General features: G+C 34.0%; 1 protein-coding gene across 1 annotated transcript; it reads left to right on the top strand.

The window, feature by feature from the left end:
- Positions 1-490: 490 nt before the first annotated feature.
- On the top strand, positions 491-14,255 carry LOC125074112. Its single transcript, XM_047685339.1, has 9 exons — positions 491-540; positions 9,225-9,306; positions 10,521-10,648; positions 11,014-11,123; positions 11,895-11,940; positions 12,339-12,452; positions 13,159-13,297; positions 13,941-14,082; positions 14,247-14,255. Exons 3-9 carry the CDS (start codon positions 10,546-10,548, stop codon positions 14,253-14,255), a joined length of 663 nt encoding a protein of 220 aa, XP_047541295.1. The 5' UTR covers positions 491-540; positions 9,225-9,306; positions 10,521-10,545.
- Positions 14,256-22,452: the final 8,197 nt, after the last annotated feature.

Genomic DNA, 22,452 nt, shown 5'->3' with positions numbered 1-22,452 from the left:
TTGGAATAGAGTATACATTGTTATCTTAAATACATTTAAGTTAATATTTATCCTGCATCAACTTCAACGAATACCAACTCCGTGCTTTTTATCATAGCCTTTTATAAAAGAAAACTTATCCAATTACCCAAGAATTATTTATATCAATGTTTAACGTAAGATTTAAATTTATTAAAAATCATACTTGCCAATTCCATGTGAAAGATGGGGTCACCGCTTCGTTACAAATCAGTTATTTAATTTATAAATTGTCACGACCGTTGCGAAACGGTTACGACAATTTATATCGTTTAAACGTAATCGTTAACGGCTGGATTTAAACCGAGGTCAGACGTCAATGGTTATCTGTTTGTGTTTGTATTAGTTCACAAATTACGTGCTTCGGTCAGTGGTGATTGGAAAGTTATGCTGATTTGCGTGGAGCAAGAAAATGTAGATGTTTATAGTTTTTTTTTTAATTAGTCTAATGGCTCTATGCCCATTTTTGTGCAGCCTTGTAAGATTACCAACCAATACTTTGTTTGGATTACGATTTAAATGGTGAGTGAGCCAATGTACTTACAATAGAGTAATTAAAAACACAAAGACATCATTAAAAATAGTCGCTGATACGTTTAAGAATATTTTTCGTAATTACAATGTCTAGGGCCCAAAGTTACAACTAAGTCGTATTTATTTATTTATTTATTTATTGTAAGTAGACGGAATGAAAAATGGGACACTCGTACTGTAAGAAATATTATTCTTCCACCAATCTTGGGAACTAGAGATGAGAGATGTTATTATCTAAGATTTATATATTTTCATCTAAGAGTTTAGTCTCGATTATGTATTACTAGCTGTGTCCGCGACTTCGTGCGCGTTTGAATTGACCAAAAACTTTATTATTTTAGCCTAAGTTACTCCTTATTACATCAGCTATATGCCAGTGAATGTCCCGTCAAAATCTGTCCAGCTGTTCCAGAGAATAGCCGGAACAAAAATACAGACAGACACACAAAAAATTGTAAAAATAATTATTTTGGTACATGTACCGTGTATACATACATATGTATTTAGTAAAAAGCGGTTATTTTAATATAACAAACAGACACTCCAATTTCATTATATGTATAGGTATATATAGATTAATCACTACATAGTATAAAATAAAGTCACTTCCCGCTGTCGGTCTGTCCCTGTGTACGCTTAGATCTTTAAAACTACGTAACGGATTTTCATTCAAGAGATATGTGTAATACATGCATAATATAGTATAGAAACACTGACCATTTTAGAGGTTGCTAAGGTGATGTCGTAAATGAACACATTTTTTGCGCTTATATTGCAAACACTGGCTGAACCCTATGAGATAGATCAAAATAATGTACTACAGTATTGTACGCTTTAAAAACAACAAAACTCTACTCTAAACAAAAACAGCAACAAAGTTCTACAAAAGATTCTGTGATGGTATATGTTTATCTCTTAGGGATAACTTTTTACGACAAATGGCTTATTTAAGAAGTGATTTTAAGCAATACAGCATTAATCCTTATCCTTATTATATTATTTAATATAGATGAATATGGCCTTCAACTGACTGACTGCTACTTCATAAATCATATTTAAAAATTACTTGGTTGATTTTTACTCAATCTACCTAAGACCCCGGAATGGGTTAAGAAAGGCCTGCCTTGATATATTCAACGGCTTTCGTTCGTGACATTATTATAAACGTGATCGTAATTTTAATTTTTCGAGTGCTATTCTGTAAAAACTTACTATAGGTACCCTGTACAAGATAGCTTGATCTTTTTGACAGATATAAATTTTTCTGATCGACATAATTTTGCAATGACGAACATATTATCTTCATAATTTAATGATCTTAAAAATTGTAGAAATATTTAAATAAATACTTACAATACAGAAGTTCCTAAAGATTCAAGCGTTACCCGAAAATTTTAAGACTTTTTCTATTATATATTATTGCTTCAAAGTAAAATTTAAATAGAAACACTGAAAAATAATAGACGCTTGTACAATGTTACCTCGGTCGGACGGTAGGGACGCGAATAACAGGAAGTAACTGCTACAAATATCGATTACAAAAATCCTTATTAAAGATCTTTGTTAAGTTGTTTTTACGGAGTCATTTTAGTTGAGGTATTGGCTAGTGGTTGGGGTCTCTGTAGCTGGTAGCTCTTATTAGAAAAATAAGTTAAAAAAAAATTGAATTCTAATTTGAATTACGCATTCCATCGTTCCAACGACTGTTGTATATGTTATATTTTCTGTTTCCCATCACGAGACCGTCTGTCAAAAAGATCAAGCTAACTTGAACAGGGTTCGTGAAACGATACTTCGACATATCCTTTAAATGTTATTATTATAATAATAATGTGCACAACACAGTTTGACATTTCATAATCGTATTCTGCGATGAGTGTCGAGTTTGTTCTTACAGAATAAGCATATAGGTTTAAACGTTTTTGTTTTTATTTCTTTTTATAAGTGTTACGTGTACCGAGTTCTTAACAATAAGCATTGTAACGTAAACGACGAAAAAAACCCTACACAATGAATTATTATTAAGCTTATCATCAGATATTCTACCGACAAACAGCAATACTCGGTATTGTTGTGTTCCGGTTTGAAGGGTGAGTGATCAAGTGTAACTACAGGCACAAGGGACATAACATCTTAGTTCCCAAGGTTGGTGGCGCATAGGTGATGTAAGGAATGGTTAATATTTCTTACAACGCCAGTGGATAATAATTCATCTCGTTGTAGGCGGGGAAGGAAAACGTCATGAAAAATCCTCAAATTTTAGATGAAATTCTGCCCTTTAATTATTTATATGTTTAGATAGACTGTCAATGCTGAGAGGGCGTCGAATAAAATAGTGGGCGACGGTTCTCTAGTAAATTAATATGACGTTTGACGTCAAGCGAATCTTTCACGCAAACCAAGATATTTAAGATGTCTTGTTAGTTCTTTTGTATTGTTATGTTATCCTATTCCAATGGAAGTAGGAAAAAAGATAAACAAACCTTAGATTTACGTATTTCATACGATTTGGTAATAACTCAGCTATATTGCGCAGTACTAAGAGTTTATAATTAATGTATCTTTATTTATGATACAACACTATTCAAATCAAATCAAATCAAACCAAAATATACTTTATTCAAGTAGTATTTACAAGCAAACTATTTAAAGTAAAGCTACCACCGGTTCGGAATGTAGATTCTACCGAGAAGAACCGGCAAGAAACTCAGTAGTTACTCTTTTTCAACATATAAAAATACAGTATTGTTAGTTAAATACAATTATATATGTACTAGCGGCCAGGTATGTGTTTCGCTACATAAAGTGATATAATACAAAAATGAGTTAAAACATCGATGAATTTCTTAAAAAAATATATTTAATTAATTGCTAGCTATTTAAAAAAATAATTCAAAACATTTGGATAAACAATATTTTTGGTTTTTCCATTTTGAGTGTGAATAAACAAATGACTCGGGGGGGGGGGGGGGGGGGGTCACCGACTCTGGTACAGGTAACATAAAGTTGGCCTTGTGAAAAACATTCCTCCAAATTCACACCACAACCGTGAAGTGTTTGCCCTCGGGCCTTATTGATGGGCATCGCAAATAATAAACGAACAGGATATTGTAATCGTTTGAACTCGAATGGCATATCAGTTTGAATCATAGGGATACGCGGTATTAAACAAACTTCACCTTTAGCTTTACCAGTTAAGATCGTAGCTTCGATCAAATTTGGCAATAACTTTTTCACTGCCAATCTGGTGCCATTACACAGTTTTGGTGGATTATTATTTTTATATATAAGATGTTATGTCTCCTGCCTGGAAGTCAACAAGCATTACATTTAACTACTTATATCCACTATAATTTTATTTCCGAAATTCCGATAACAGTTTCGTCGATGTTTAAAACGCCATTTTTGCTGTCAAATGTTGTTTATTTGGCTTTTTGTCTGTTATGGTTGGAATATAGTATAAGGTGCATTCACTAATCCATATTTGTCCGTGGTGGAACAAGGGGAGGAGGCTTACACCAGCAGCGAGATATTTACAAGTAGTACCTGTGCTATTTGTAACGTAGCAAATCAATAATCAATAAAAATGCGTGTAATGATTTTTTGCAACGGCTGTAACAAGCGAAGTGGAACTTGGAGGCCATCTTGTGTAATCGTAGCACCAAGACAAATGTCACACGAATAACGATGCGGTTTTAAAATTATCGATTTCTCCTCGGATAAAGTCAATATGATTTATATTGAGTAACAGTCTCGTTGATTTTGACAATAGGTACCTAAACTATTTATTGAGAATATAATTGTGGTTATATATTATATTTGGACGTCCTCAGGCAAGGTGGAGTGACGATTTGTTCAAGACGGCTGGCAGGAGCTGTATGCGAGGAGCCGAAGAAAGACCACAGTGGCGTGTAACTGGAGAGGCCTATGTCCAGCAGTGGACGAATATGAGCTGATGATGATGATTATACAACCATACTTACTGCCATTGTTATATCCTTTATCCAGCTCATTGGTCTAGTGGCTATATATATTCGCAAATCCCAAGGTTCCGGGTTCAAGGTTCAGGTCGGGGCGATTGGATGTTATTGGGGTTTTCTATCGAAAAAATCTCAGTAACAACCCGGAGTTTGGAAAGTTGGAAGGCATACTCCTTCCGTACGATGGAATGCAAGTGACGCCTTTGGTCCTGCATCTGAAATATTTCTGTTCGTTGCTGTTCCATCGGATTAGAGCGGATAAGAGCGAGAGAATTGAGAATTCATACACGTACACTTTAACACGTCCCACGTTGGTTGGTTGGTCTTCATTGTGATCAGCTGTGGCCGACTTCGGTCAGGACGATATCATCCTTAAATAGTTACTCGATGGTGACCGTTATCATGACTTTAATCTAGTTAGAGTGCTTAGCTACGCCATCGATTTGAGAAAAGGCGGACTTAATGCCTGAAGGCATTCTCTGCCAGTCAACCTTTAGGTCAAACGGAAAACCATGAAGGCGGTAATTAATAATTAATTAACAATACATAACAATATATGTACAAATATTCTACCGCCAGACAGCAGTACTTAGCATTGTTGTGAAGTGAGCTTAGTATTGTGGTGTGAGTAAAATAACTTGCTTTGATTTCATATTTTCTGTTTAGTTTAGAACGTTAGATATTTATGTCGTAATTTGAGAGTTAAATTTTTCTGAATGTAATAATGTCTAATTATTATACACTAGTTTTCGCCTGCGGTTTAGCTTGCGTTTTAGGAGGTGGTTGTCAGGTATTATTAAAACAGTATCTTTATATATTATTTTATGTTATTCTGATGTATAAGTTATATTATTGTGAAGTTTCATTAAAATTCGTTCAGTAGTTTTTGTGTGAAAGAGTATCACAAATCCATGCATACATACATACTTCGCCTTTATAATATTAGTTAATTAATCTGTCTGTGTGTGTGAAGAAGAAGTATATCATTTCGGTCTTCACCCGAAAAAAATACAACCGAAATGTTTAAAATATGGATTCGAGATGATATAAATTATCATTATTATGCATGAATTAATTGGTATTTATTAATATTACAATGTCATAATAACTCATATAGAATTATCACAATTTTAATGGGAAATATTAAATTCTGGCAGCACCAAGCACGCACACATTGACCAGATTAGTACAGCCTACGTGTAAAACAATAGAATTTACGCGTACTTATTGTGCGTAACACGCAACATGAATTTTAAATGACTAGTGGACGTATTCTGTAGGAACAGACTCTCACTCACCGAAGAATGCGATCGTAAAATATAAAATATTGATATACAGCTAGTAAACAACGTAACTAGGTTAGGTTAGTTGTTGTCGTGTTGATTTACTTTAAAACTAACTACGCAGACCACATTATAGCATATAAGTGTGAGCATAAATACAGATCTCTTTAATCCCTCAGTTTAATATCCAATGGAACGCCATTACCACGAGCGCAAAGAGTTCAAGACGGCGAACCGAACTTAACTGAACTTGTAGACTGTGATTTTCCCCTAAGACGTTTCTTTAATTATTTTTACTTACTTGGCATACTGATAGTTTTGAAAGATAAGTGTATTTAACAAGACTAAGTAGTATTTCAGTATAGATTCGTATAAACCGCGCGCTGTTAGAATGAGATGGAAGTTTATGGAAGAAAATCGAAAATAACAATACTCAACGATGGAGCGTGTTACATGAAACGACTGTAGGGGAATCGCTGATGCTGCGAGCCGCAAGTTCCACGTGCGACACAGATCAACGAGTCCTCATCAGCATAATATCGTTTTCGAAATTAATTATAAATTAATATTAATCATTCAATATCTGAACTTAACATTGTTCAGTATTGTCTCAAATTATTGTAATAGTTTAGTTTAATTAAATTAATTATAAAGCGTTTGGGTTTTTGAGTCTAACGGCTGTAGAAAACGTAATTAGCGTTAACAAAGAAGTTCTGAACAATAATTATTGTTATTCCACTCTGCCCAGCCAGGTGGGTTATGGTTTTAGTAGATTATTTTTACGTGTGACAGTTTGTATGTACACGTATGTATGTTTAATTTCATGTGAAATTTTGCTTAATTACTCTGCTTTGTTTTTGATAATGTTATGTATGTACGCAAAAACATAAATGATTTTCCCAGAAATTGTGACGTACATTCTATTAACACTAGGAACAAGAATAAACTTGTTACTCCAAGTACCCGATTACACAGGGTTAGTAACTCTTTTTAAGAGCGTTTGTGTGCTAAAGGATATTACAACACTAATGACTTTTTAGTTGACTGCACACCTTGGGAATGAAATGATCGCCTCCAGGCTGTTTCAAATAACTATAATATAATTATCATTGTACATGGAAAATGGTTAAAAAAATAAAAAAAATATATCCCGCTGAGTTTCTTTCGCCGGTTCTTCTCAGGTCCGAGGTGCTAAATTCCGAACCGGTGGTAGATTTTTGACAATCAATAAGCAAGTGTAAACACTTCTATATTGAATAAAGATTTTTGACTTTGACTTTGACTTTGACTCATTATTGATCTAATTACTTAAATAATAAATTGTAATTTAATAAAATAATCGGTAAATATTTAATATCGCGATTCCTACTTTTTATTTCCTTTACGCTGTTAAGGTGCATTTACGAGTTTATCTCTAACGAAGTTAGGATATCACCGGTGCTGATGGCCGTGTCCACAGACGCACACTCGTGGCAGGAGGGCGACACCTTCCAACTGGCTGTTCCGTATCGCACCACCAAATATATCGAACTGATACATCATAGCTACTCTAAGTTCAAGCACGACCAATACATATATTTTTAAAATTATATAATATTGTAACCTTAAAAATTGCCATTGGCATGGAATGTGTAGCAATCTATCTCAATAACAGGCGTAACACCGAATATAAATACATATAAACCAGACTCACAGTTAACAGAGTTGGCATTGAGTTAATTTTCCACAATCAACTGTGTAATTATAAGCTTTCTAACCACAGCGTGCTTGCGGTAAAATCCCGACATTTGCTGGCGAGATTACCACATGAGTTTATCGTTGGCTTTCTTTTTCACCGGACATTCATTGTCGGTGGTTATGTTTATGGCATTTATAGGTATCTGGGAAAATTGGCAGGGCCGGACCGTGAGTTTACGGGGCCCTGGGCTTATACTACTCAGGGCCCAACTGAAGACACACCTGAACGGAGACTTGAATTAAATGGGTTTGATTAATTGCAGGACTCGCAGGGCTACAAACCATACGATCTGTTCAATTTAATAAAACGATGGGTTCTTTCGAATTATCGTCTATTATTGACTTTGACTTGACTTAGCTGGGGGCCCCTTGAATCTACGGGGCCCTGGGCTGAAGCCCAAAAAGCCATACGGTAGATCCGGCCCTGAAAATTGGGCACATTTGATAGTAACTGGTGACCACTAGACATTGGCGCGGTATGAAATTTAACCATTTATTGATAACCAATGCGACACCGACTTTTTGAACTGACATGTCCCTTGTACCTGTAGTTACACTGACTTATGTCTAATTCAAACCGTAACGCAACAATACGAAGTATTGTTGCTTGGCGGTATAGTATTCGATGAGTGGGTGGTACCTACCCAGACGGGCTTGCACAAAGCCCATCTGGGTAGGTGTAGTAGTACTATGATAATAAACATTTATAATATCACTAGCTGTGCCCGCGACTTCGTGCGCGTTATTTGAAGTTAAGTTATTTGATATTGTAGAGTGATTTTATTTTTATGCTATATATAATTCTAAAATAAAAGTAGCCTAAGTCACTTCTTATTACATCCGCTATCTGCCAGTGAATGTCCCGTCAAAATCTGTCCACCTGTTCCAGAGATTAGCCGGAACAAATAGGTAGACAGACACACAAAAATTTTAAAAAATGTTATTTTGGTATATGTACCGTGTATACATATGCATTTAGTAAGAAGCGGTTATTTTAATATTACAAACAGACACTCCAATTTTATTATATGTATAGATAATCGCGCTGATTAAATTAAAAAGTATCATTGAACTTATTGTAATATTTTGTTTTGACAGAAAAGAAGACTATGATATCTGTTTCGTGACGTTTAAAATGACTCGCCGGTAAAATTAAATACTGAACGTTAAGATATTATAAATTATATCGTATTTGTAATTAACAATGTAAGTTACAGTTTATTATTAATATTTTAACAATAATAATTGTATATTCAGGAGTCGATTGTTTGTTGATGATAAGCACCAGTATTCTACAAAATCTCAATCAGTTCAGATTTGGGAGCGTCTGAGGGGACTCGAGCCGTTTCCATTTACCTTGGTAGGTTTTTAAAAGCTCATCTGGGTAGTTCCCATTATATATTTTACCGGTTTGTTTATGTTCCGGTTTAAATGGCGAGTGAACCAGTGTAACAGGCACAAAGGACAAAACATCTTAGCTCCCAAGGTTGGTGGAACATTGGTGTGATTTAAGGAATGGCTATTATTTCTCACATCGTCATTGTTTATGTGCGGTGGTGACCACTTACCATCAGGGCAGGTTTGGTCATAGTTTATCTTTAAATAAAATATACGTTATCATAATATCCCCAAAGAGTTTGTTGTTTTTATAGCTAACACGTATTATCCTCAGGACAATAGATCTTGAAGAGAATTCTTCGCTCTGCTACCGACCCGACTTATGTTTTACCGTACTTCGATTACTTAAAATGAAAGTGAGTATCGATTTGTCTTTTAATGTATCATAGTATTAATGAGGATACTTGTGTAAATTGTGATTTCTTGTGTAATGCCTTACTGAAAAAACTACTTAACCAATATAAAAAAACCGGCCACGTGGTTCCGTAACTATAAAATGTATCTACAAAATGGCACAAAAATCACGTCTGTTGTATCTCCTATACAACCTCTTAAATATATCTTTTATTTTATTTTAATTATTAATTTTTCAAATGGAATATATAACTAAATTTTTTATAAATATTTCAATGGTCTACCTGATGCCGTTATCAATATTGGCGATCTCCAGAAAAAAATCACTTCTGTTGAATGAGAGTCCTCTTAAATATTTATTTTATTCCGTTTTTAGTATTTGCTGTTATAGCGGCAACCTGTAAATTATTCAAATTCCTAACTATCACGGATCATAAGATACAGCCCGGTGACAGACGGACAGACAGACGGACGGGCAGTCTTAGATAAGCAGTAATAGGGTCCCGTTTTATTTGGGTACGAAACTCTTAAGTCAGAAGAGGCAGCGCGTTTCGGTGTAGATTTAAGTATATTGTAACTTATAAACCGCACGTTACAGTTTCTCCCGTTGATATTTAGTCTTTTACTGAGATATATGATGATAAGATAATAATGACATTTGTCAGTTTGTCTCCTGTGAACAATATAATAAATGCCGTAATAATTAAAACAGTAACAGCCTGTAAAGGTTCCATTGTTGGGCTAAGGCCCCTCGCCTTCTGAGGAGAGGGATTTGGAGCTTATTTCAGCCTTCAATGCGGAAATTTCATTGCAATTAGACACATGCAGGTTTTCTCATGATGTTTTTACTTCATCGCCAAGCACCAGATCAAATCAACTTTATTCGAGTAGGCTTTTACAAGCACTATTGAATCGTCATTTAGCAAACTATTTAAAGTAAAGCTACCACCGGTTCGGAATATAGATTCTACCGAGAAGAACCGGCAAGAAACTCAGTAGTTACTCTTTTTCAACATCTAAAAATACAATCATGTTAGTTAAATACAATTAAATATGTATGTTATGTCTCCCGCTTGGTAGGCAACAAGCAACCAAGATTAATTATAAACACAAATTCTGCGCTGCTAGTCTAGTTTTGAACCCAAGATGCACAATCTCGGTTTATTCCGGGTGTAATAATGATTAATAACTAATTAAAAATCGTAAAATCTGGCAGGTAATTTTATAGAATCGCTGGTGACATGGAGGGAGACGGTGAAAGCGTGGTAGCAGTGGTACGCGGCTCGGCCCTGACTGTCACCCTTCTGACCGATCACAGAACACCCACAAAATGTATAGAATCAAGTAAGAATCATATTTGACTGTGTTCGTGTAGAATCACATATCTATGTTCACAATAACACAGGTTTTGATAGAATCAGTGACCTTTATTGTGTGAACAAGCGAAGCTAAACTTGGTTCCGATTTTTATAAAGTTTTATAATTGTAAGTCCCCGTGACTCAGAAAGTTTATTAAGCAATTGGTCTTGAACTTATACTCTTTCGGGTCACAATGATAGATTTTAATCTGGCAAACTTAGGTTTCCTAACGATGTTTTTCTTCACGGCCGAACACTCGATGAATTATAAACAAAAATTAACCACATTGGGGCAGTATGGTAGGGTAGACTTCAAACCGTCTCGTCAAAAAGAGGGGGGTATTGTTGCAGATTGGAAATCGACAAGAGTTTCCCATTCGAGTGCAGAAACGAACACGGAGAGAAATTTTGGAAATGTCCACGTGCCGATATATGACGTCAGATACGCGAGCAGTTTTGGGGTAAAACTTTATATTTATATATTTATCTTAATAAAAGTTAATCGTTAATAAGGGAGAACCTTGCTTAAAATGTATGCTACAAATACTTAATTTATTTTACCGCCCAAGATGAGTAGCTATAGCATCTGAGTCAAGGATTGAAAGTATCAGGATACAAGGTAATAGTTGAATTATTTTCTGCCAATTGCAGATCAAGTCGTGAGCTCAGTTTTTTTTTTTAATTAAAAAAGGTAGCAGTTGCGTAGCTAAATGGGCAAGTTCCACGGTACATAGAAAATGAATCGGGCCCCTTATCCCCTCTTTCCGTGGTGGTCCTCTTTGACTTATATTTCCCTTCAAAATTATAAATAGGAAAAAATAATCTAGCGAGCAGGGTCGAGGTTTTCTATCTTCAAGGGCTGAGTTGGCTGACCCACTCTTGAAAGAGCTTAGGTAAGAGAGCCCCCTCAGCTATGACTGCACCTGACCCTACGATGGCTACTCCACTGAGAGGTAGGCATTTGTCACCACTGCCCACAGACGTTAACACAGTAAGAGATACTAACACATTACATTACCAATAAATACTAACTTATGAACTGAGATATCATATTCCTTGTGCAATCATTCGCTAGTCTTACTAACTGAAACACAACAATAATTGCTGCCGATCTGAGTAGGGTACCTTCAACAGAGCCCTACAACTAAGATCTGTAGAATAATGTTCTTTTCATACGTCTGTTTTAACGAGGGATTTGTCTAATGGGTATTCTAATAACGATTATTTCTTAGTTCGCAGATTACCGATCACCCTTTGCTGCGTTTCCTCAACATATTAGTGAGTGTATAAATGTGTTGTTTATCTATACTTGTGTATAAGGACGAAGAGTTTCTTTGTCTGAACCTGACGCGTTAATTTCAGTATCGTTTAACGCAATGTTTTAATTGTATTCGATTGACAATTTAAATAAGTTTTCTGTTAGTAACTACTGAGATTCATGCCTGTATTAGATTTTATCGAGAAATACAGTACTTTTAATACAATTCTAGATTACTCCACAAAAGCCTATGGTTATGATGGTTGCTTAGCAGCAAACGTATGGTGATTTTTTAGCGGATCTCTACATTTTATGACGTTTTTTTTTTAATTATTTTCCTAATTGTTTATATTTAAATTCAACAGATAATCATAATATTGTTTTTATTATCGGAGGCTCCTTATCCATGTTCTTCAAGGTTCCATGTTCAAGGGTCCGGACCTCTTCACGCAGTCCCTCAGGAAGTACCCAACCGACGGCTCGTCTGCGGAATTCATCCAAAGGATAATTGATTATACGAGATCTAGGAAATGTAAATATTCGTATATTTTTTTGGAAATTACACAGTAGCGCGTCTCAATAAACATAAGTAATAACGGATAATAATTGGGTTACTATGAATATAAAAATAATTTAAAACAATAACATTTTTGTTTACTCGTGTCTGCGCGAGATCTTTGCTCATTGCTGGGCAAAGATATCTCGTCACGAGGTGGGAGCTTGAAGTTTATCCCACCGCACGGCTCCAATATGATCGTGGATACACAAGTGATAGATGCAGGTTTCTTTATGATTTTTTGCATCACCACCGCACGAAATTAATTATAAAAATAATCATTAAGCTATTACAATTTAAATAGCAAAAAAAAAAATATTACTTATATTTATATAATATGGTACAAAAGCTTTTGTTGGGGGACTATAGCTGGGCATCTTTGAAATAGGTACTTTTAATCTAGTGAGGATGACCAGATTATTCTTTAAATTGTCTTTGTTAAGCTTATGTAATAACTTATTATTGCATGAGTTGTCTCTTGTCACTTGTCAGAACAAGTAAATATATAAATCCTTACATGAAAAAAGGATCAAATTTATAGAGGATTTTCTGAAACGTTTCACTAAAAGACTACTACAGCTTATGCAAGACCATGCAGCTCGTTTTGGAGAAGGTTATATTCCTCCCTATCTCATTTGGGACATTTTTTCTTGTCAATAGGTTAATTGCTATAATATTTTAGCTGCAAAGAAACATTATCCAAAATGTCTTCGAAGTCTGTTAAGAAAAACAATAAGTCAAACGCAAGCTGCGAATAATTACAAGTGTTCCAACGAAACTAACGAAAGAAAAAGGCGTCCTGTACTAGACAAAGATTTAAGGTTAGTTATTTAATAACCAAAGGACTTAATGAATATTTTTATGATGTAAGGTTTCATGCTGGGGATATTCAGACTGAGCGAATAGTGTACATCAGCGTTTGTCTACAGATTTCCTCACGTATTTTTTTTTAAATACCTTACCTAGATAGCTTACCTAGATATGTATTATATATACATATCTAGGTAAGCTGATGGTGAATTCGTAAGCTATTTTAAGCCTTACATCGCCAACCATCAAAATTGGGAGCTAAGATGTTATATCCCTTGTGCCTGTAGTTACACTGGTTCACCCAACCTTCACACCGTAACATAACAATACCAAGTTATAAGTACACATTTTGTGGTAGAATATCTGATGAGTGAGTTGTACCTGCTCAGACGGGTTTACACAAGGCTGGTAGAGCCTTGTGTAAACCCGTCTGGGCATAGAGTACAGTAAATTTCATACTGATTGCCCAAAAATCTCTCAATCACGGATAACTACCACTAATTTGCAAAATCTATGTTCTGCGGTGAAGATCACGAGAAAACCTGAATATGTGCGATGAAAGTCAGCCACATGAGTTTCCACCGACCAGCATTTACAGGCTGTAACGTTATCTTTACACCGATGATTAATTCCAGTTAATTATATTGATTTCAGTCAAAATGAACTCGTAAATTACACATATGATTACTTGAAGAGCTCGTCCGGCGTGCCGCGGGACGCGGACGTCAGATACCTGACTGAGATGAAGAGAGCCATACAAGGGAAGTTGAGATGTATGGTTGACGATGAACCAATGGTAAGACTTTGTCATAGTGAGGACTATGTCAAACTAATTAATAAGTAATAATTATTTATGGGAACATCTTAATGTCTATGATATATATATAGACCTACTATATAATTTGACATTACGCCATAAGGTCATACATAATGAATAGGATCTGTGCCTGATACTTCTAGACTACATAATGCGTATGTATATTGAGAGATGAACAAGATTCATTGTAATAATATCTTATAAATAATTTATTGGATATTTGCGACGGGATGTTAGTGTTATGTTTGATGATCTTAAAATGCAATTAGCTACTCTTTAAGTAAAACACTATGCAAAAACAAATTTGTAAAAAAAATAATTATCGAATTCGGTTGCGGATTGGGATTTCTCGTAGTTTCAGTTGCGGTTCATAATTATGAAAAAAAAAACAAGTAATAATTTACGATGAAAAATTATAACATTCCAGATATGTCCGCGGATGCGAAGTCGCTACAGCTACCACCGACGACATTACCACGATAAAAATGTAAACAAACAATCCAATTAAAATAAGTATACTTTTTAAGTCAAGACGCCGCAAGCATATTTGTGACAATTTAACTGGTCAACAACCACTGGGCCGTCTCAGCTGAATAACAGATAAAATTATTTCAATTAAAGCCTACTTCAATAATTCTACACATCATCACTGATAAAAAGCATCCTTGGGAACAAAATCAAAATATATACTTATTGTAAAAAAACAGTATTGTAAATCTGTTTATTTGAAAAGAGCAACTATGCGAGATTCTTGCCGTTTCTTCTCGCTGGAGGCTGCTTTCCGAAACGGTGGTAGTTTTATAATATTGACGATCAAAAACGCTTCGTTGTGAAGTTTACTTGAACAAAATTGATTCAATTTGATTTTATTTTACAAGCACTTATGAATCGTCATTTTTTACATTTAAATTAACAGCCTGTAAATTTCCCACTGCTGGGCTAAGGCATCATCTCCCTTTGAGGAGTAGTTACGACCATATTCCACCATGCTGCTCCAATGCAGGTTGGTGGATGGTTTCCTCAAGATGTTTTACTTCACCGCCATCATATGAATTATAAACACAAATTAAGCTCATGAAAATTCAGTGATGCTTGCCTGGGTTTGAACCCGAAGTCATCAGCAAACTATATTAAGTGAAGCTACCACTATGATGATATGTCCTTTATGCCTGTAGTTACTGAGACAAGCCGGAACACAACAATACTAAGTATTATTGTTTGGCGATGGAATATGATGTCTTTTTTATTTTTTTTATTTCTCTTTTTTTTAGAATTGTGTAGCTTAAAACATTGTTACATAATTCCTAATATTTTGTTCTTCTACTAAATTACCGTAGACCAAATATTCACATAAGCGTGATAAGTTTGTATTAAGAAGGATAATTAGGGTAAGAGGAAGTTAATGCTTAATTAGCAGAATACGAGTTATTGCGTCATTTCATACTTTGGGATCGTAAAACTGGGAATCGAATTGAGAAGAAGGGATAAATTAGAGCATACATCTTAATTAAAAAATTAAAAAAGGTTTTTTTTTCCTCGTAAACGTATTTAAGTTGTAATCTTTTCTCATTTACATATAGATTCGTTTATAAATATTATTTTAGTATAGTATACTTATATTAGTATTATTAAACACTTAGCATAAAATCCACCAAATAAATAAATATCTTCATCATGTAACATCAGTACACTTCACAATAATTCCTTGTGAAATAAAAAATAATAACTTCTTGTAGGAATTTAATAATCAAGCAGGAAAAATTGAAGAAACGAAAAGGAACGCGGCCTCTGATGCTACGTCAACTGACTCGCCGAGTATAGAAAACGATGCAACATCTAATGTATGATATAATTATTTTCTTATTATATATATATCTTTAACTACAGGTTACAGGAGAACAAACATCATATATCACCTGAGAGTAACTTGTTAACGCTGCAGACTCTCTACTGTTAAATGTATTGTTTTTGGAACGAAGCTCCTTTACGCGGCTTATTGTAGAGTGTCCTGTCAAGCTCTTTCTCTCTCTCTCTTTCTCTCTGTGTAAAATTATTTCAACTATTTTTTGTTATTTTATCAATTTACACGGGATTTTAAATAACAAATTAATTATTGTTATTTAATTACTCTCAAACATTGTTAGTCCATTTCATTGTGTCTGTTTTATAAATAATAATAATAAATCCTTTATCGCTGTTCTTGTTTTCACATTTTTCACTTTAGACTTAAACTTTGGTGTAAAATATCGGTTCGCGGTCGTTGGTCTCCTACAGCTTGTCTTCCGACAATGTTTTGCTTTGCGAGTCCATATTGGCTTATAAAATATAGCAAAAGCAAATTCGTTTCAACCGTGTGTTTATAGTTTCTAAACTCATGTGTGCTTCTACGTCTTGGATTACATTGTTTTCTTAACATTATGTTTTCGTTCTGCATTTACCATTCATAAAATACCAACTGTCTCTAGTACATCGGCGACTGATACGATTAAATAATAAATACGATAACTAAACTATGTTCTTTTTTCTGCTTGGCATTTATAAATCCCGGCCACTGCCAGGCCTTCCTACTAAGTTAACTCCACTTCGCGCAGTCTTTAGCATCATCCGTGTCCAAGTTCACAGATCACATATGTCCTTTAGAACTAATAAGTTACGACTCGTGTAACTACATTGATATATTCATTTGAAAACTGGGACACTTGAAAACAAAGTACTAAAATGTGGCTGTAGATATTATCTCGTTCATATCTAGAAAATAAACTAAAAGTATGACATACATACATAGACATTGATACAGAAATACACTAACAGCATTTAAATCGGGATATTTACCATATTTTTTATTTTTATTTGGTGGAGCTCGATATTTAGAGTCTCGTGAACAAGACATTCGTAGATAGTGTCGAGAATATCGAGCTCTACCAAATAAAAATAAAAAACATGGTAAAAATCCCGTTTTAAATACTGTTAGTAATAAAAATAACCATGTTAATTTATGTGTATGTTATAATATATGTGTTATGTGAGTCGAGATGGCCCAGTGGTTAGAACGCGTGCATCTTAACCGATGATTTCGGGTTCAAACCCAGGCAGGCACCGCTGAATTTTCATGTGCTTAATTTGTGTTTATAATTCATCTCGTGCTCGGCGGTGAAGGAAAACATCGTGAGGAAACCTGCATGTGTCTAATTTCAACGAAATTCTGCCACATGGGTATTCCGCCAAACCGCATTGGAGCAGCGTGGTGGAATATGCTCCAAACCTTCTCCTCAAAGGAGAGGAGGCCTTTATCCCAGTGGGACATTTACGGGCTGCTAATGTTAATTTAAAATCTTATAAAGAAATACACTAATCTTGGATAGGTATTAATGAACTGATAATTAAGACTTTGTTATTCAGTAATCGTATTTTGTTATATTTTTAGATTGCACGCTGTCGGAAAACGTGTAAGCCCTGCCAACCATCATGTGATTGGGATGACCGTGAATCCGAAGAATTATTTCACAAATCTCAGGATAACGAAATAAAAACGTTTGTAAGTGAAATTAACGGCTGGTTAAGTAACATACCTGTTAAAGAAAACTTTAGTAGACACGAAAGAATAAGGCGAGAAGAATTAACCAAAGATTTAGCTAAAGCTTTAAAAAGTCTGCATAAAGATATAAATTTTCCCACTCTGGCTAAGAAAGAAATAACAAAATACCTTGATATGTTGCCCATGTGGCGCCCTGGTGATTCGGAATTTGAAGTTGTTTTAGAGGAACAAATAGTTGACGACTTAATAAAAAGGTTAACAAATTTAGCTGAAGAGGACTTCAAAATGGCTATTTCCGAGGAAGTTAAAAGTCTACCGTTTGATACTGAAATATTAAAGGAGAATATTATTAGAGAAACAATAGACACATTCGTTGATAAATTGACAGCAGTTGCTTTAAAAAGACCTGAAGGTGACGAGGAATATAAGGAAAACTTAAAATCAGAAGTCATTAATATAATTAAAGATTTACCTTTACAAACAGATAAACAAAACGATCAACAAATACTTAGGTTGGCTGAGAAAGCTGTGGAACGTTTACATCACAATAACATATTCAAAGTGGACAGTAAGCAAAAAAATATTGAGAATATAAAGAAAACACTTTTCGATTGGTGCACAGAAGTACCTGAACTATCCAATCACAGTGCAACAGATTACGCTGATCTAGTTCAGTCATTCGCCGATAAATTTCACGCATATGAGGCATGTGATATACAAGATGATAATTTCGTTAGAGAACTACGAGAGGATTTAGAAAATTGGTTAGACACCATGGCGACAAGGCTGAATACAAACTTTAACTCTGAAACAAAATATAAACTTAGCAATAAGTTAATAGAGAGGCTGTTGGGTGCATCAGTTATAGAACATGTTATGAAATGGTTTAATAACATACCTGACCTTTCAATAGGAAACAGTATTGAACTAAACAGGGCTCTCAAAAATGTAGCTTTTCAATTAAAAGAAATTTTAGTTCGCAATGATGACCTTGAAAATATGCGATCCGATATGAAAGATATTATATCGAAATGGTTGAAACATATATTGCAAGCAAAGGATATACAATTAGATTCTAAAGCTCAAGATAATTTTGTAAATGATCTGATAGTAACGTTAACGGACGTGCCTACTCGGAAAAAAGAACAACTTCAAAGCGACGTAGTTACTTGGCTAAAAGATATTCCTAGTATAAAACCTTACGATAATTTAGAAACAAACAATTTCGTTAGAGACTTTGTTGTGAGATTAATGGAAATGCAAACGGCAAACAATAAAGATGGAATCGAATCTGATATTGAAGATGAAATTAATACCTTTGTAGAACAGTTAAATAAACATAATGATACAAATATTACAACAGATTATATTGACGAACTGAAATCAACAGTTTTAACAAGAGTTAAGACTTTACCAAAGCATAAAAAATGTTGCAAGCAATTTTTGATTGAAGAAATTTCAAATATCGTGGAATCATGTGCTCTGCTGTCAAAAGAACGAAAGGAAATTCTTAAAAATAACATATTGAGTGCTATTTTAAAAAATATCACTGATACTCCTATACATTGGGATAATTTTTTTGCAATACTTGTGAATATGGTAACACAAGAAACGCAGGTAAATAAAAACGACATCGAAACAATAGTAAACAGAATAACTGAAAAAATTAATGATTTATTATTTAATGAGACGGAACAAAAATTATGTGATAGAACTTATACGTCTTGCAAAATATGTAATAACAGCTCAAAGATACAAAAGCATAACAAAACGTATCTAGATACAAGTAAAACACAAGAATTTAACTCACAAAATTATAATGACTCGACTAGTCATAACGGCAATCTTTCTATTTTAAGAAATATTGATTTAGCATCTCAAAATTTTGATCAGAAAATAGAAAAACGGAAAACTGTAAATATATCCCATCCTAATACTATAAATGATCCCAAAAATACGTTTAAAACTATGCAAACAGACTATTCGATAGGTAAAGCAAATGAACAATCATTTTTAGATAATGATTTCTCGACTTCAACTCCAGTTAATTCTACTCTTAAGCATCCGTCGACGAAATTTGGTGGCCTCTCAGCTGCCATCAGTAACAGCTTCGTAAATAAAAGTAAATTAATTGCAGCGGAAGCTTCAGAAAATTCGCAATTTTTGAACGAACTTAAAAATATAATCCGAAATTGGTTAAGTCATTTCGATAAGACCATAAACGATAGTGAAAAGGAAATTTTTATAGAGGGTATAGCATCTGATATAATTAATAGGCAAAAATACTTAAAATTGTCTAGTACGTGCACATGTGAGAAAGATGAATTGGAACATCTTAAATACCAAATATTTAAAAGACTTCAAAGCATTGTTGATGATAAATTATTGCATGACATAATATTAAATGTAAGCTGTTTATATCGAATAATATCGCTACAATTACCGAAATTCGAACATCTGTCGCCCAAATTCAAACAACATGAAACAACAGTTATTCGGATGGTATCTATAAACTCTGATATCATTCTTCAAAAAATTACAAAATGGTGTAAACAGTTTTTACCACCATGCGCATTAAATAACCAACATAATAAAGACATGATTGAAATGCTGGCACGAAACTTAGAGATGCTTAAAATTAATGATAATTTCGATAGCGTTCATATTAAAAAAGAAATATTTAAATGGCTACCAAGTATCCTAAATAATATTGACTGTAAAAAATTAAACGATTTAACCGAAAGTTTAACAATGTATTTAAATGATTCTTGTGCACCAGAAACGTATATACCGTTACAAGATACTAGTGAATTTGTTTTTGAAAATTTGTCAGGTGCTATCGTAGATTGGTTTACAACAACGCAGTATAGAAACAAACTTCAATATAAAATGCAGCATTATCTTGCATCGATACTAGCTTATGATATAAAACAAGTATTTGCTAATTGTTCGTGTTCATTTGGTGACAATTTAAATAAATTATTAATACAAGAAATAATTAAAAATTTGAAGAAAGTTACTGGTGACCTCGAGAATTCCGCATTATGTCATTATGCATGTGATCTTTTGAAGTATTTAAATGATTTGAAATTGTTTCATGACATATCAGATAGGAAACCTGCTAATGGAACTCACAATGCTTGCAGAAAATGTGAAGTTGACTTAACTGGGTATAAATATGAAATTAAAGAAGCCGTCAATGAATGGCTTGATAATTTACCTTTACAAGGGTGTAAAACAATTAGAGATATCCGAGATGTAGCTCACAATTTTGTTGAAAGTATAGTAGAATATTCTGAATTAAATATTATAAGCCATGAAAATCTATTGAGAGAGCATATTATACGATTTTTAAGCAAAATCCCCTTACAATTTAACGAACAGGGTTACAGTGGAATCGAAGATCTGGCAACAGCTTTAACAACAATGTTAAAAGATATTTACGTTCAAATGAAACTTACAACCGCTGAAAGAACAAAACAACCAAAAGTGCAAGAAGCACAGGACGTTATATATAAGCAGTTGTTACATGACACTGTTAGTAAGACATTTTTCGAAAAATTTACGACTGAAGAACAATTTTCGCTTAATTTACTCAAAGAGAAACTTGCTTACGCTTTTATTGACTTATATTCTTTGTCAGATGATGTGGATGTGCGTATTAAAATCAAAAATAATTTGTGTAAAGAAATCAACAAATTCTGTGATGATTATGTGAAATGTAAATGCGCTTTACATCTTCATGGTGACGAGATACAAGAAAATTTACATAGGGTATTGTTAAATGTAGCATATCCGATAATTGAATCAAATTTAGACATCCATCGAGACAAAATAAGTGAAGAAATACGTAAATGGGTAAAAGGTAAGCCTGTTTGCGATGTTATGATCTCCATTTTGGCAAACCGTATTTATCCCATACTTAATAAACCAGAATTAAATAATAATAACATAGATGAAATAAAACATGAAATAATAAAATGGTTACAAAGTTTGCAATTAAAATCAGATGAAGTTTTAAGCTTAGAAGAATCTACTAATGGCTTGATAGAAAACTTAAAAGTACTTGCAAAATTTAAAAACGTTTTAGCCAAAGAATGGTTGGAAAATAATTCACATATATCGATGGAAGACACTCAACACATTCAACAATCATCAAATATCTTAAGAACTGACGAAATCGATCATTTAAAAAGTATTAGAGCTAGATCAAACAAACAAACATGTAAAAATGCAACTTTAACTACGTGTACAGATATTGGTATTCAAACAGGTGTTAACTATAGAATAACACGAAACGTTGAAACAAATACAACCACTATACGTGAAAGTTCTATTAATAAGGAAATTTCGCCTCATGTTATTGTTAAAGAATATCTTTGGGACTCAACGGTATCTAAACCCAGCTGTCAAACGCTCGCATCGCCTCCGATTTCTCATAAACGTAAAACAATAGTAAGAACAACTGAATCGCAAACTGACTCCTATTCAAAGTACGAAATGAAATCACAGGGACCATCTATATCAAGGAGCAAATATTTATTTAAACTTAGAAGTGATGAAGTCTCTCGAACAGCAGATACTCAAACACGAATCATAAATGAATGTCCACGACAAAGACGTCCTTTGCTTAAATCACAACATTGTCAAGCATCAAATACTATTTTATTAGAAACACCAAATTGCCAACACAAGCCGTTCTGTAGAGCCAGAGGAAATATTGACTGTCAGCCTCATAGGAAAACGCTTGAAAGTGATGATATACATCATTTTGAATACGAAGACGAATGTCTATCTGTTTCAAGGCAGCCTAA

The sequence above is a fragment of the Vanessa atalanta genome, chromosome 27 (assembly GCF_905147765.1).
Source record: "Vanessa atalanta chromosome 27, ilVanAtal1.2, whole genome shotgun sequence".
In the NCBI taxonomy this organism is placed as follows: domain Eukaryota; kingdom Metazoa; phylum Arthropoda; class Insecta; order Lepidoptera; family Nymphalidae; genus Vanessa; species Vanessa atalanta.
The sequence above is the reverse complement of the archived record's forward strand: the minus strand, read 5'-3'. Positions and strand labels throughout refer to the sequence as shown.

Bases quoted from the DNA above. Each gene is read 5' to 3' on its own strand.
- LOC125074112 (XM_047685339.1), top strand. From the start codon at position 10,546: ATGGAGGGAGACGGTGAAAGCGTGGTAGCAGTGGTACGCGGCTCGGCC. The intron at 10,649-11,013 runs GTAAGAATCATA...GTATTGTTGCAG, and splicing joins CACAAAATGTATAGAATCAA to ATTGGAAATCGACAAGAGTT. The intron at 13,298-13,940 runs GTTAGTTATTTA...TATTGATTTCAG, and splicing joins GTACTAGACAAAGATTTAAG to TCAAAATGAACTCGTAAATT.